Source organism: Crotalus tigris, unplaced genomic scaffold (genome assembly GCF_016545835.1).
Source record: "Crotalus tigris isolate CLP2741 ecotype Arizona unplaced genomic scaffold, ASM1654583v1 scf7180000024514.4999324561:1519799, whole genome shotgun sequence".
In the NCBI taxonomy this organism is placed as follows: Eukaryota; Metazoa; Chordata; class Lepidosauria; order Squamata; family Viperidae; genus Crotalus; species Crotalus tigris.
The window spans coordinates 119,020-135,295 of record NW_024100687.1 but is presented as its reverse complement, the minus strand read 5'-3'; the positions used below and the strand labels follow the sequence as shown (position 1 = coordinate 135,295).

Here is a 16,276-nt window from a genome sequence, read left to right as displayed (position 1 = left end):
AGAGGAGGGGGGACATGATAGCAGTGTTCCAATATCTCAGGGGCTGCCACAAAGAAGAGGGAGTCAAGCTATTCTCCAAAGCACCTGAAGGCAGGACAAGAAGCAATGGATGGAAACTAATCATGGAGAGAAGCAACCTAGAACTAAGGAGAAATTTCCTGACAGTTAGAACATTTAATCAATGGAACAACCTGGCTCCAGAAGCTGTGAATGTTCCAACACTGGAAGTTTTTAAGAAGAGACTGGACAACCATTTGTCTGAAATGATACAGGGTTTCCTGCCTGAGCAGGGGGTTAGATTAGATGATCTCCAAGATCCCTTCCAACATCATCACCATCATTATCATTACCATCTCATGATCTCCAGCACCATGCCTTAACCATTATACCAAACTGGCTTTCATTCAATATATTCCTCCTTTAATCCTTATAAAACTATCTTTGCTTCTACCATATTCAGACACATCATCATACTTGATCTTTGGTGGTTTAACCTTTTTAGAACTTTCTTTTTGAGAATTTCATCAGCTCCATCTACCAACACTTTATTGATTTTCTCCTTCTGTTCAACTTACAGGTAGCCCTTAAGTTACCACTGTGCATTCAGTAACAGTGCTGAATCAAAGAACGTATGACTGGTCCTCAATGTTCTGGCTACTGCAAGGCCCCCATAGTCATATGAATAAAATATGAATGCTTGAATGCTTGACAAATAGCTCATAATGTGACCAGCTACAATGTGCTGCAGTCACGTGATCACAATTTGTGATCTTTCATGATGGTTTATCATAAACATAATTAATGGGGAAGCTGGCAGGAAAGGTTGCATGTCACTTGAGTAAGTCTTCCCCACCCCCAGCCTTTCTTTGCTTGCATGCACTACACCTTCCGTTCTTCTTTGCTCACATGCATTCCATGCCTTCTTTAGTTGACCTCCCTGTGCTTGCACACATGCATTCAACTCTCATGGCCCCTGGATTTTGGACGCATTCTGTGAGTTAATCTATTTGAGCTACCTTGGGTGAAAAAGTTTTGCCCTCTGATGCACCTGTTTCATCCTTTTAAAGGTTACATAGACAATAGTTTTACAGTGTGTGCATGGAATTATTAGGCAAGTTGTATTTTGGAATTTTTTTATTGAACAACTAACAATCCAAAATGTTAATAAGCCTCAAACCTGAATATTTAAGAAAGTAAAAGTGAGGTTTTGGCTTTCTTAGGAGAATATCTATGAGTACACAATTATTGGGCAACTATTAGTGTGCAGAATGATTATGCACCTAAATGAAAAATGAAAATTTGCCCATCTCACTCATTTATTTGCATCTGTTAAAGTGAGAATAATAATCAAACAACTCAAAATGTACAAATGAACATTCCTGACATTCCACACATTAAAAAAAAATCAGTGACCAATATAGCCACTCTTCTTTTCAATAACAGTCATAAGTCTTCCATTCACGGAGTCTGTCAGTTTCTTGATCTATTGATGACCAACGTTTTGTGCAGCAGCAACCACAGCCTCCCACAGCCTCATCTTTAAAGCCTTTACTGGCTAGCTACACAGTGGAGTACTTTGATGCATGTGATGGGAGGATTGTCCTGCATTAAAAATCATGGTCTTCTTGAAAGATGCAGACTTTTTCCTGTACCACTGCTTGAACAAAGTATCTTCTAAAAACTGGTGGTAGGTTTGGGAGTTGATTTTGAGTCCATTTTCAACCCAAAAAGGTCCAACTAGCTCATTTTTAATAATGCCAGCCCATACCAGTACCTCACCTCCACCTTGCTGGCATCTGAATCGAAGTGGAGTTCTGTGCCCGTTACTGATCCAGCCACGGGCCCGTCCATCTGGTCCATCAAGAGTCACTCTCATCTCATCAGTCCATAAAACCTTTGAAAAATCTGTCTTCAGATATTTCTTGGCCTAGTCTTGCTGTTTCAACTTATGTGTCTTGTTCAGTGGTGGTTGGGTTTCAGCCTTCCTTACCTTGGGCCATGTCTCTGAGCACTGAACACCTTGTACTTCTAGGCACTCCATGTAGGTTGCAATTCTGGAATATGATAGTACTGGAGGATAATAGATTCCTGGTAGCTTCAAGTGTGATTCTTCTCAAATCTTTGGCAGTTAATGTGCATCTTTTTTTCTCAACACATTTCTTGCAATCCTGTTGACTATTTGCAACTAAATGTTTGATGGTTCTGTGATCACGCCCCAATATCTTAGCAATTTCAAGAGTGCTGCATCCCTCTGAAAGACTTTTTACAAATTTTGACTTTTCAGAATTAGTTAAATCTCTTTTTCGGCCCATTTTGCCTGAGGAAAAGAAGCTGCCTAATAATTATGCACATCTTGATATAGGATGTTGATCTCCTAAGGCAGACATGTCAAATTTGTGACGTCACGTGACGTATCGGGACAGTTTTGCCATTGCCAGCAATGGGGTGGACACGGCTTCCGTCCGGCCCACGGGCCAGCAGTTTGACACCCCTGTCCTAAGGCCACATCCTCCCTCACTACACAAATACACATCACCTGATATGCTTATATCCACTAAGTATTCAAGTTTATACAACTTGGAGGTGCAAAATATGCATGAAAATGATATGGTCAAAATACTTGCCTAATAATTGTGCACACTACCTCAGCATACATGTCCCAAACTGACATATCCCAAACATCACAAACATTCCCGATACATTTATCCATAAGTACATTAAATGATCAAGAGACTATTACACATCCTTGCCTTATTCCCTCCTCCAAGATGTACTTATTTGCATGCATGCTTTGCTTCTATTATACACAGATTATTGCATTCAGTAACAAATGTTTATATTCATACACCATTCCATAGTTTAAGTCTATTCCCTTGATAACACCTTCTCTAAATCAGCAAACACACAATAACTTTCTCGCATACATTATCATAAAATGCAACTCTATGCAAGTTAGAATTTCCAATCTAGTTACTATCTTGCAAGCCAATATTCTGTTCCCCTAAGAGGTATACAGAGAGTATTGACACACTTGAGATGCATATGCATGTCTTATACTAAATCTTAGAATGAGACCAAAAGCTAGGCTATCAATTTCAGTAAAATCAAAGCCCGAAGCTGATTTACAAGAAATTAAATGCTAACATCACAAGCTATTAGCTGTGTGATTAGAAATACTTACTAGAGTGTATCTGGAGGCCCAATAATAAGAACTTCCCATCGATAGAGATCATTGTCATCTATTAAACCTGCTGAGAAGCCTTCCACTGGGTTTTTGTTGAGCTCTGTTGAAACAAAAATTGTTATAACTCATATTCATGCTTCATGACATGCACATAAGAGAATTTTCAGAATATTTTGAAATACTCCTTTTTGCTTCCATATTCTCAAGATTCTGATTTATTGATTTTCTAAGAACCATAAACTCACAAATGACAAAAAAAGTAACTCAAGGAAATTCTAATCAGTTACCTGACCTTCTCCCTGCAAATTACTGTATTGTTTTCTGGTTTGCTGCCTTGTATAATGCACATTAATACTATTTAATAGCCCCAGTGATACTAATCAAATTCCATCTGCCCTTTAAAGAATAAGCTATTGTTAAAAAGAATAAACACTAACATTTAATTTTAAAATCCATAGACACATATCCTACAAATCACCCCAACATTAAGGATTTTACTTAGAGCCAAGAAAAAGCTCTAAATGAACTGGAAATCTGAAGAACCACCTGTTCCATAAGATTTTGCACAGTGAAAGAATCATGAAACAATCTTCTTCATTGTGCTTAGGTAAAAACTACTGAAGAATGACGACTTCTATGAGAGTACCCAGCAATGATAAACTTCCCAATGCAATGTTTAACTGGCACATAAAAAAGGTACTTTCCCCCCTTGTATCAGTGTTATTGGCGGCCTTATTTGGACCGGGAGGCTCTACTCATGGTTACTCATGCCCTTGTCACCTCAAGACTGGACTACTGTAATGCGATCTACATGAGGCTACCCTTGAAGAGCGTTCGGAGGCTGCAGTTGGTTCAGAATGCAGCCGCAAGAGCGATTGTGGGTGCACCAAGGTACACCATGTCATCTATCCTCCGCGAGCTGCACTGGCTTCCTGTGGGTCTCCGGATGCAATTCAAGGTGTTGGTTGTCACCTTTAAAGCCCTTCATGGTTTAGGACCAGGTTACTTACAGGACCGCATAGTGCCGCATAGTTCCCAGAAACCAGTGAGGTCCCACAGATTGGGCCTCCTTCAGGTCCCGTCGGCCGGACAATGTTGGTTGGCGGGCCCTCGGGGAAGGGCCTTTTCTGTGGTGGCTCCGACGTGGTGGAATCAACTTCCTCCCAAGATTCAAACTACTCCCACCTTGCCGGCCTTCAAGAAAGCTATTAAAACTCTCCTGTTCCGGCAGGCCTGGGGTTGATGTCCCCGGGGGGGGGGGGCGGGATTCGATTGGGACATGCTGTGTGAATGTATTCATTTTTAATTGTTATAGTTGTTTTAATTTTGTACGCCACCCTGAGTCCCTAGGGATTGGGCGGCATATAAATTTTACTAATAAATAAAATAAATAGTTGCAAACTAGTCAGAAAGTGATTTACAAAATACTAATCACAATGTTCATGAATTCCAGAATTCCTAAAGATTCTACCCTAACATATATTGACTCCAGAATTAACAGCTAGGGGGAACTGGGTGCCTGGTTCACAGTGGGGGTGGGGGTATCCTAGGACAATTTATCGCGGCCAATTCATTGCAGGACAACTTACCTTGGGTCAACAGATGGAAACTAATCAAGGAGAGAAGCAACCTAGACTAAGGAGAAACTTCCTGACAGTTAGAACAATTAACCAGTGGAACAACCTGCCTCCAGAAGCAGTGAATGCTCCAACACTGGAAGTTTTTAAGAAGAGACTGGACAGCCATTTGTCTGAAATGGTATAGGGTTTCCTGCCTGAGCAGGGGGTTGAACTAGATGATCTCCAAGGTCCCTTCCAACTTTATTATTATTATTATTAATTCAAAGTATTAATCATTTCATTCAATTACTTTTATTATTGATGACCATGTTTTTGTTGAAATTATTGTAACTCTTTTATTTCTGGATTGACTTAATTTTATTATTATTGGCCATGGCTCTATTGAAATTAATTTAACTTTTATATTTGTTGAATTGTCCGATGGCGAGTTGGCTGTGATGAGTTGTCCCATTCCACACAGTGAGTTCTAGGAACTGAGAAATGAACCTGCTGGGCAGTGTATTAACAATTTCCTAGCTTGTTTCTACAATCTACCATTAGAAATTGTAGAAACAATTGAAACAGGAGCTTCCTTAATGATGCTCTCTGACTTCAAAATGTTGGGCATAACTAGGGCAAACCCCCATATTTTTTAACGCATGTTACATGCATTGCAAGCACATAATAACAGATAAGTTTAATTTCTCAGTCGAACCTGCTGTTTTGAAACCAATGACCATCACTACAGATACTCCTGATTAAAAGGTATCTAGAGGTTACCTAGCCTCCTTTTGTTCAGTGCAAGATCCAATTGGAAAATATATTTGCATCTTGTTTCATGTAGAGCGGAGTTCACAGCAAAAACTTTCACAAAGGTTCAGTATCATCCCTCCTCTCTGACTCTAGTCTCCAGCTGTGCAACAACTGAAACCTTAGTGGCCAAATATAAAATTAGGTGAGAATGGCAGGGAGTTGCTCTGCCAGGTCTCAGCCATGCATGCCAGATTTGCCCATTCTTTCTTAGACAAATTGCGATGCAGCAAATTCTATTTACTCTCTAACAATCATTAAGAACAGCCTGAGGCCAAGATATCCAGCAATACAGCAATGGCATCTAGGGCCTGGGAAAGGGGCAATTGAGCTAGAAGAGAGAATTTCCTACAACCTGTATTTCTACCTTAACCTCCTTGATGGTTTGTAAAAACCATAGTGGGGAATATATTTTCAAGAATCTGGGCAGTATTAAGTCTCTGGAGAAAAGAAAGATGCCTCCAGGGAGCTACACATTAGTTCAGCGATTCTATGCAAAATTCTATTTTAAAATAGACTTGTGAGCGCCAACACATACTGATTATTAGAAACCAATATATATCTATCAAGATCAAATCATACCATACAAGCTTTATTGCTTTTCTAATGGAATCATTTATCTGTAGACTGTAACAATGCCATTAATGTATCCTGAGTTCAATGAAGCATTTAACAAGATTTCTTTTGATCTTGTTGACAAAAGGTTAGAAACTGACAGGCTTTAGTCTTCAACTTACAATCATTTGCTTAATGACTGTTGGAAATTATGATGGTGCTGAAAAAAGTAATTTTTCACTAGTCCTTGTACTTATAACCACTGCAGCATTCCCACAGTCACATGATCAAAATTTGGGTGCTTGGCAACTGGCCATGTATTTACAATAATTGCAGCATCCCAGAGTCACATAATTGCCAGCTGCCACCTTCCCAGAGAACTTCTGACAAGCAAAGTAATTGAGGGGAGCCGGAGTCACCCCACATGATTTGCTTAATGATCACAGCAACAAGGGTCATAAAACTGGGCACAACTCAGTGACTCAAGTTCCAGTCCCAGCTGTGGTTATAAGTTGACATGATACTATTCACTGTTATTGCTAGATAAATGAATAATTGAATTGAATTATTTCCAAGATGTGAACCAGTATTTTGAAAATCCAACTGAAAGCCTCCCGGTTCTCCCCCCCCCCCATTTTTTTTTTACCCGGCAGCCTGCACAACATGCACAGATAGTATAAACATTTTGAGTTTCATTAGGATTGTGCAAATAGCCTGAACTAAGATTTGCTGGATGGGAGAGTAACAGCTGAATTAAAGGACAAAAAGCAAAACAAGGCACTGACGCACATAGATGCCATAGCTATGTTTCAGGTTTGCAAAATTTAGCAGCTATGTAATTGAAGCTGTATATATGACCAAGTTCTGCCTCTCCACTAAGGTCAGCAATACCAAAAGCACATTTTAGTCTGCTTAAGGCATTTAAATTCTGAGAATTTGTTTTGCTTAAAAAAAACCTGCTTAACCTACAGAGGGAGACAACACCTTTGAATTCAGCTTAATTCTTGGCTCTATCCTTGGGAATTTTCTACAAGGAAGCTATAAACCTCTGAGCTTAGAATCATTTGAAATTATGCTATTTTCAAATGGCATCCATTATCCCTCAAGACAAGCTCTTAAACTAAGCAAAATATCTATTTCAATTACTGAAATTGAAATTCCAGTATAAAATATTGTATATCTTAAGATTTTGCTTCTGCATGGTCTCAAATTGTCTTCCTTAAAAAAAACAAAAACAAATGGCAGCAGTATATAAATGTTTAAAATACAGAGATTACAACTAAAATGCAAGTGATTATTCCAATAGTACTCACATTTGCTATCAAAGTAGCACTGCTATTAAGAACAAAACAAAATAGTTTTTGCATAAACTGGCTATCTACTCACAACAGGTAAGCAATTATAATGAATTTTTTAATCAATCAACAGAAAACAAAAAGATTGCTTTAGTACATAAATGAATAGTGTTTGGATTACATCTGTAGTTTAGAGACGTACCAGGCAAGCAGTGTTGCCTTTGTTGATTTTATTTAATGATCAATATAAATCCAAATCAATCAAAGCAGCATAGTCAATGAAAGTGACCGAGCAGGAAAAATCTTATGGTTAAAGGAGCAGTAATGCATGGTAGCTCAACTTTTTAACTTGCTGTGGCAGTTGTAATCTTCCATTTCAGACAAATGCTTCTGCCAGTACATTGTGAATGCTAAGGAAACAAACACCGTTCCAATTACCAACCACTATCTAATGCACATTTCAACAGGAGTAAATTTCTCATTAGTTAAATTTCTGCAAAGAACATTAAAAAAATAACCTAGGATAAATAGATATTATTTAATGAAGCCAAAAAGATACAAATGACAACTTGCTGAAAGAAAAAATACTTTGAATTGATAGCTAATTGTCCAGAATACTTAAATGTAAAATAATTCTAAAATCTTGTCCAATTTTATTAAACAAATATAATAAATTAAAAGGAGAAATATTTACAAATAATTCCCAAGTCTTTCCTCCCCAAAGCCAACAAGAACTCCAACACAAAAAACTTAGTCATCCGTCTACTGTTCATGTTTAAGATAAACAGTCCAAAATTCTGACTCCTAAAGAAATATATGTCATTTGTTTAAAGGGCACAGGAAACAAGATTTTCAGTCACAACCAATTATGATGATCCTTTCACAGATCCTAAAGCACAGATCTTAAAGAAAAGAAGCATCCCACATTCATGACTCTAAGCAAATTACAATTAAAACATAAACTGTATCAAAAACAAAAAAACAGCCATGTAAACAATACAAGTACTAAAAAGAACTAAACAATTAAAAGCCATACAATACAATTCTTGGGAGAGCACATACATTCAAGAACAGTACAACCATGTTATAAGCTCCACAACACTCTCTTGTTCTTCAGATCAGAAGGCAAAGCCAGGTCTTCAGGTCTTTCCGGAAGGCCATTAAGGTGAGGGCCAGCATAACCTTGGGGCGGAATAATAATAGAGTTGGAAGGTCACATGGTCAACCCCCTGCTCAGGCAGGAAACCCTATATCATTTCAGACAAATGGCTGTCCAGTCTCCTCTTAAAATCTTCCAGTGTTGGAGCATTCACCGCTTTTGGAGGCAGGTTGTTTCACTGATTAATTGTTCTGTCAGGAAGTTTCTCCTTAGTTCTAGGTTGCTACTCTCTTTGGTTAGTTTCCATCGGTTGTTTCTTAGTCCTGCCCTCAGGAGCTTTGGAGAATAGCTTGACTCCCTCTTCTTTGTGGGAACCTGAGATATTGGAACACTGCTATCATGTCCCCCCTTGTCCTTCTCTTCATCAAACTAGATTTATCCAATTCCAGCAACCGTTTTTTTATATGTTTTAGCCTTCAGTCCCATAATCATCTTTGTTGTTCTCTGTACTTTTTCTAGACTCTCAACATCTTTTTTACATTGTGGTGACCAAAACTGGATGCAGTATTCCAAGTGTGGTCTTACCAAGTGATATTAATACTTCACATGATGTATGTAGAACCTTACTTTTTTCACCATTGAATTTCATTTTGTTAGAATGGCACAATGTTCAGGTTTGTCAAGATCCTCTTGTCCTGCCTTCAGGTGCTTTGAATAATAGCCTGACTCCCTCTTCTTTGTGGCAACCCCTGAGATATTGGAACACTGCTCTCATGTCTCCCCTCGTCCTTTTCTTCATTAAACTAGACATACCCAATTCCAGCAATATGCACAGCATGCCTCTGGTCCACTAATTTTGTCACCTGGTCAAAGAATGCAATAAGATTTGTCTGACATGATGTGTTTTTGACAAACCCATGTTGGCTTTTGGTAATGACTTTGTTTGCCTCTATGTGTTCGCTGATTTGTTGCTTATTTTTTCCAGAATCTTCTTGAGGTCAGGCTAATAGGTGTGTAGTTTCTTGGATCCACTTCCCCCCCTTTTTTGAAGATAGGAACTACATCAGCTCTTTTCCAATTCTCTGATAAGTTCTCCAGTGCTCCAGATCTTTGAAATATATAGTTCAATGGTTCTGAGATCACATCTGCCACTTCCTTCAGAACCTTGGGGTGTAATCCATCTGGTCCTAGTGCTCTGAACTCATCTAGGGTGGACAGCTGCTCACTTACCATTTTCTTGCCTATCTTAACTTGTCTGTTTTTTACGGTACTGTTTTTGATGGGTTGGACTGTTTTTTCCCTTTGTGTAAAGACAGATGCAAAAAAAAAAAAGTTAAGCTGTCTTGCTTTCTCCCTGTTATTTGTCACCTTAATGCCACTTTCTCCCACTGATGGACCAATCATTTCCTTAACCTTTTTCTTGTTTTTTACATGTTGAAAGCAGCTTTTATTTTGTTATTTTTGACTTTTGTTGCAAGCCTTAGTTCATTTTGAGCCTTAGTTTTCCTCACTTCATCTTTGCAGGCTCGGGCTATTTGCTGATATTCTGCTTTAGTTATGTGCCCCTCTTTCCACTTTTTATATTTATCCTTTTTGTCTTTCAATTTATCAGAGAGCTCTTTGTGCAGCCATGCTAGTTTCTTTTGAGAGCTCTTACTTTTCTTCTTTGTTGCTAGACTGAGATTTTATCATCTCACTTTTCAAATTTTCCCAAGCTTCTCGAGTTGTTTTCCCCTTGAGGATTTTCATCCATGGAGTCCTTCCCAAGCTCTCTCTAAGTTTATTGAAATTAGCTCTCTTAAAGTCCAATACTCTAGTTTGACTATGTTCTATTGCTTGTGCTTGCATAATATTGAATTCCAATACTGCATGATCACTCCTCCCCAAGTTTCCTGTGGCTTCAATACCTTCTATCATTTCATCTCTGTTAGTGAGAATTAAGTCCAATATGGCTGATCCCCTAATAGTTCCCTTCTCTACTTTTGGGGAGACAAAGTTGTCTGCTAGGTTTGTCAGGAATGTTTGATCTTCCATTTGGAGCACAGTTTGTCTTCCAGTTGATGTCAGGGTAATTAAAGTCCCCCATTACTATTGTGATGTGCTTCCTACATACCTTAGCTGACTAGTAAAAATTCGTCTATTTCCTCTGTTTGGTTGGGTGGTCTATAGTATACACCTATGGCAAATGCATTCAAGACAGTTTTCATCATTGTTGTGCTCTATTTCTGTAGAGATGTAATTATTTCTTATATGTTTCTTATATGATGTCCCATAGGGTAGTGCATCAGCAGCAAAGTTCCTCTCCTGGGTCCCCAGTGGTTGGAACCCACAACCTCTTCTGCTGGATCATTTGAGCCTGGTGGATATCACTGTGGAGTGGCAGTCCCTCAAATAACCCAGCCCCATGCCATGTAGGGCTTTATAGGTTATCACTAGCAATTTGAATTGGACTCAGAAGCAACTTGGTAATCAGTGCAGCTCATGGAGTAGACGTACAATGTGTGCATATCTGGGTGCTCACACAAATATGTATGTAATAAGTGCCACACAATTGCTCATACTGCTGCATTTTGTACCAAGTGAAGTTTCCAAATATTTTTCAAGGGCAGCCCCATATAGAGTGCATGACAGTAATCCATACAGGAAATGACCAAACTGACACATTAAAGTTTGTTATCCAAATTGTTGGAGGGTTAGTTCTTGCTAGCCTGGTTGCTTGTTCCGGTAAAAACAATGAAGTATTTTGTGGCACTTCAACTGCTGGTTTGATAAAAGTTTTCACAGCAAGAATATGAATGGTCATTAATCAGTTTTAATCAAACAGTAGTTGTAATCCAAATATACCTAAAGAAAACAAGGTTAGAAAGGAGTTGCTTAATATTACATCTGAACCCAACCCATGAGCCACCAGGATTTAAAGCAAAAATCTTTCCCAATTGTTATGCCAAGAATTAAACAGAAGCTGTATAAATGCAGATTCAGATCATATTTATTTTGCTAAGAGTACGTGGTTATTTTTAATATAATTTTAGTGTTTTTTGGATTGTTTAGTTTGTATATTGTATATGTTTTTAAATTAAATTAAATTAAATTAAAACAAAAAGTGATTTCCAACTTTCTTCAATACAGATAAAAATAAATATTAAAATACTTTTACTCTAAATTAGAAGTATTTTATTACATATTATCTTTACTAAGGAAAGTCAAAAAATCTTTTATACCCTTTTTTCTTGTCACTTTTTAAACTTTTTCCTTCTTTGATCCCTCTCCCTTTTTAATTTTTTTATTTTGAATTTTATCTTTTGTTGGAACTTAATAAAATTGGTTTTTTTAAAAACTATATGTGTTTTCCATAAAACATTGCTGCTGCCGAACATACCCACACTTCCCATGAATTTAGGAGATCAGATTCAGCTAATCTAATCATCTGAGCAAATTGATCTTAAACACTTCAGTACAAAAGGTCCAGAAGCATTACTGTAATGACTTTTCTGTATCAAACAGAAACTGTGTTTGTAAAGGTAGGGTAATTCCCATGCTGTCATGGTTCATGTACCATATATCTCTTGTCCCCAGAAGCAACAGTAATGCCATTTCAAGTATGAAAGCATGGATATATTAATTTAATTGTGTACTTGTTTCTACAGGCAATCTATTAGGACAGAGGTCTCCAACCTTTTGGGCACCAGGGACCAGTTCCGTGGAGAGAGGTTTTTCCATGGACCGGAGAGGGCGTGGTTTCATGTACTGTCTGCATCCCACGGATGGGGCTTTGCTTGTCTGTGCAGACTGGTTGCTGGCATGCCGCAGCCCAGTACTGGTCCACGGATCGGGGATTGGGGACCCCTGTATGAGAAGATCTCTCTAAATCACTGCTGTGGGTTGATTTTTAACAGTACTGTACTTATAATAATAATAATAATTATAATAATAATAATAGTAGTAAAGTTGGAAGGGACCTTGGAGGTCATCTAGTCCAACCTCCTGCTCGGGCAGGAAACCCTACACCATTTCGGACAAATGGCTGTCCAGTCTTTTCTTAAAAACTTCCAGTGTTGGAGCATTTACTGCTTCTGGAGGCAAGCTGTTCCACTGATTAATTGTTCTCACTGTCAGGAAGTTTCTCCTTAGTTCTAGGTTGCTTCTCTCCTTGATTAGTTTCCACCCGTTGCTTCTTGTCCTGCCTTCAGGTGCTTTGGAAAATAGCTTAATTCCCTCTTCTTTATGGCAGCCCCTGAGGTATTGGAATACTGCTATCATGTCCCCCCTTGTCCTTCTCTTCGTTAAACTAGACATACCCAATTCTAGCAACCGTTTATAGTGGTTTGTATATTTTACATTCCCCTTTATGGATTACTGCCTTGTCGTGGCGAAGGGGCTTGTGTAACTCAATGAAGCTATAAGCTATGCCGTGCAGGGCCACCCAAGACGGACAGTCATAGCAGAGAGTTCTGACAAAATGTGATCCACTGGAGAAGGAAATGGCAAACCACTCCAGTATCTTTGCCATGAAAACCCCATGGACAGTACTAAAAGGCAAAAAGATATGACGCTGGAAGATGAGCCCCTCAGGTCGGAAGGTATCCAATATGCTACTGGGGAAGAGCAGAGGGCTAGTACTAGTAGCGCCAGAAAGAATGAAGCGACTGGGCCAAAGCCGAAAGGACGCTCAACTGTGGATATATCTGGTGGTGAAAGGAAAGTCCGATGCTGTAAAGATTTTTTCTCCATAGGAACCTGGAATGTAAGATCCATGAATCAAGGCAAGCTAGACGTAGTCAAAAAAGAGATGACAAGACTGAACATCGACATCTTAGGAATCAGCGAACTAAAATGGACAGGAATGGGTGAATTTAACTCAGATGACCATCAGGTATACTACTGTGGGCAAGAATCCCTCAGAAGAAATGGAGTAGCCTTCATAGTCAATAAAAGAATAGGAAAAGCAATACTGGGATACAATCCCCAAAATGACAGAATGATCTCAATTCGAATCCAAGGCAAACCATTCAATATCACAATAGTCCAAATCTATGCCCCAACCACTGGTGCTGAAGAGGATGAAATTGACCAGTTCTATGAAGCCCTACAGCACCTTATAGAATTAACACCAAAAAATGATGTCCTTATCATCATGGGGGATTGGAATGCTAAGGTAGGAAGCCAAAAGATAACCGGAATAACAGGCAAGTTTGGCCTTGGAGTACAAAATGAAGCAGGGCACAGGCTAATAGAATTTTGTCAAGAGAATACGATGGTCATAACAAACACTCTTTTCCAACAACCCAAGAGACGGCTCTACACATGGACATCACCAGACGGTCAACATAGAAATCAGATTGACTATGTGCTCTGCAGCCAAAGATGGAGAAGCTCTATACAGTCAGTAAAAACAAGACCAGGAGCTGACTGTGGCTCAGATCATGAGCTTCTCGTTGCAAAATTTAGGCTTAAATTGAAAAAAGTAGGGAAAAGCACTAGGCCACTCAGGTATGAACTAAATCATATTCCTGATGAATATACAGTAGAGGTGACAAATAGATTTAAGGAATTAGATCTGATAGACAGAGTGCCTGAAGAACTATGGATGGAAGTTCGCAACATTGTACAAGAGGTAGCAACTAAAACCATCCCAAAGAAAAAGAAATGCAAGAAAGCAAAATGGCTGTCTGAGGAAGCTTTGCAAATAGCTGAGGAAAGAAGGGAAGCGAAAGGCAAAGGAGAAAGAGAAAGATACACCCAATTGAATGCAGAATTCCAGAGAGTAGCTAGAAGAGATAAGAATGCCTTCTTAAATGAACAGTGCAAAGAAATAGAAGAAAACAACAGAATAGGGAGGACCAGAGATCTCTTCAAGAAAATTGGAGATATGAAGGGAACGTTTCATGCAAAGATGGGCATGATAAAGGACCAAAATGGCAGGGACCTAACAGAGGCAGAAGAGATTAAGAAGAGATGGCAAAACTACACAGAAGAACTATACAAGAATGAGCTTAACGTCCCAGATAACCACAATGAGATGGTCACTGACCTCGAACCAGACATCCTAGAATGTGAAGTGAAATGGGCCTTAGAAAATCTGAGCAACAACAAAGCTAGTGGAGGTGACAGTATTCCAGCTGAGCTATTCAAAATCTTAAAAGACGATGCAGTAAAAGTGCTACACTCAATTTGCCAGCAAATTTGGAAAACTCAACAGTGGCCACAGGATTGGAAAAGGTCAGTTTACATTCCAATTCCAAAGAAAGGCAATGCCAAAGAATGTTCAAACTATCGCACCATTGCACTCATTTCACATGCTAGTAAAGTTATGCTTAAAATCCTACAAGCTAGACTCCAGCAGTATGTGGATCGAGAACTACCAGAAGTACAGGCAGGATTTCAAAGAGGCAGAGGAACTAGAGATCAAATTGCCAACAATACGCTGGATCATGGAGAAAGCTAGGGAGTTCCAGAAAAACATCTATTTCTGCTTCATTGACTATGCTAAAGCCTTTGATTGTGTGGATCACAACAAATTGTGGCAAGTTCTTAAAGAGATGGGAATACCAGACCATCTTATTTGTCTCCTGAGAAACCTCATGAGAAAGGCAGGGCTAGATGAAACAAAAGTTGGAATTAAGATTGCCGGGAGAAATATCAACAACCTAAGATATGCAGATGATACCACGCTAATGGCAGAAAGTGAAGAGGAACTAAAGAGCCTCTTGATGCGGGTGAAGAAGGAGAGTGCAAAAGTTGGCTTGAAACTCAACATTAAGAAAACCAAAATCATGGCATCCGGCCCTCTCAATTCCTGGCAAATAGATGGGGAAGAAATGGAGGTAGTGACAGATTTTATTTTTCTGGGCTCCAAGATCACCTCAGATGGGGACTGCAGCCAAGAAATTAAAAGACGCTTGCTCCTGGGGAGGAAAGCTATGGCAAATCTAGACAGCATACTAAAAAGCAGAGACATCACCCTGCCAACAAAAGTGCGTATAGTCCAGGCCATGGTTTTCCCAGTTGCAATGTATGGCTGTGAAAGTTGGACCATAAGAAAGGCTGAGCGCCAAAGAATTGAGGCCTTTGAACTATGGTGCTGGAGAAGACTCCTGCGAGTCCCTTGGACTGCAAGGCGTTCAAACCGGTCAGTCCTAGAAGAGATCAACCCCGACTGCTCTTTAGAAGGCCAGATCCTGAAGTTGAAACTCAAATACTTTGGCCACCTAATGAGAAGGAAGGACTCACTGGAGAAGGGCCTAATGCTGGGAAAGATTGAGGGCAATAGAAGAACGGGACGACAGAGAATGAGATGGCTGGATGGAGTTATTGAAGCAGTAGGTGTGAACTTAAATGGACTCCAGAAGATGGTAGAGGACAGGAAGACCTGGAGGAACATTGTCCATGGGGGTGCGATGGGTCGGACACGACTTCGCAATTAACAACAACAACAACATATTTTACATTTACACAGAAACCATATACTAACTAGAATGTGAAAGTATCCATGTTTTTTCTCATTCTACTTACTAAATCAACAATACATTTGTTTAGAAATCCAAAGCTGATCATATTCTAGATTCATAACTCATCAGACCAACTGAAAGGTTTGTGGGAGGAAGGAAACTCATTTGATAGTAAAATTGTTTAATTAGCAAAATAACTAGATAAAATTTCAAACACTGTAGCAAATCATCTATTCTAAGTGGTTGGACTAAAGCATTATTTTCCAAAGCTTGGTAATCACCCAAAATTGTGTGGAAGTGTTTTTTCTCTGGCAAGAGACCCATAA

At 39.2% G+C, this 16,276-nt stretch overlaps 1 protein-coding gene across 1 annotated transcript in view; it reads right to left on the bottom strand.

Annotated features, from left to right (window-relative positions):
- The window catches only part of UBE2G1 (ubiquitin conjugating enzyme E2 G1), a 77,375-nt gene that overhangs the window by 19,443 nt on the left and 41,656 nt on the right, over positions 1-16,276 (bottom strand). The window contains exon 2 of the mRNA XM_039333960.1: positions 3,182-3,284. Coding sequence (XP_039189894.1) covers positions 3,182-3,284 — 103 coding nt within the window. The remainder of the gene's footprint in view (positions 1-3,181; positions 3,285-16,276) is intronic.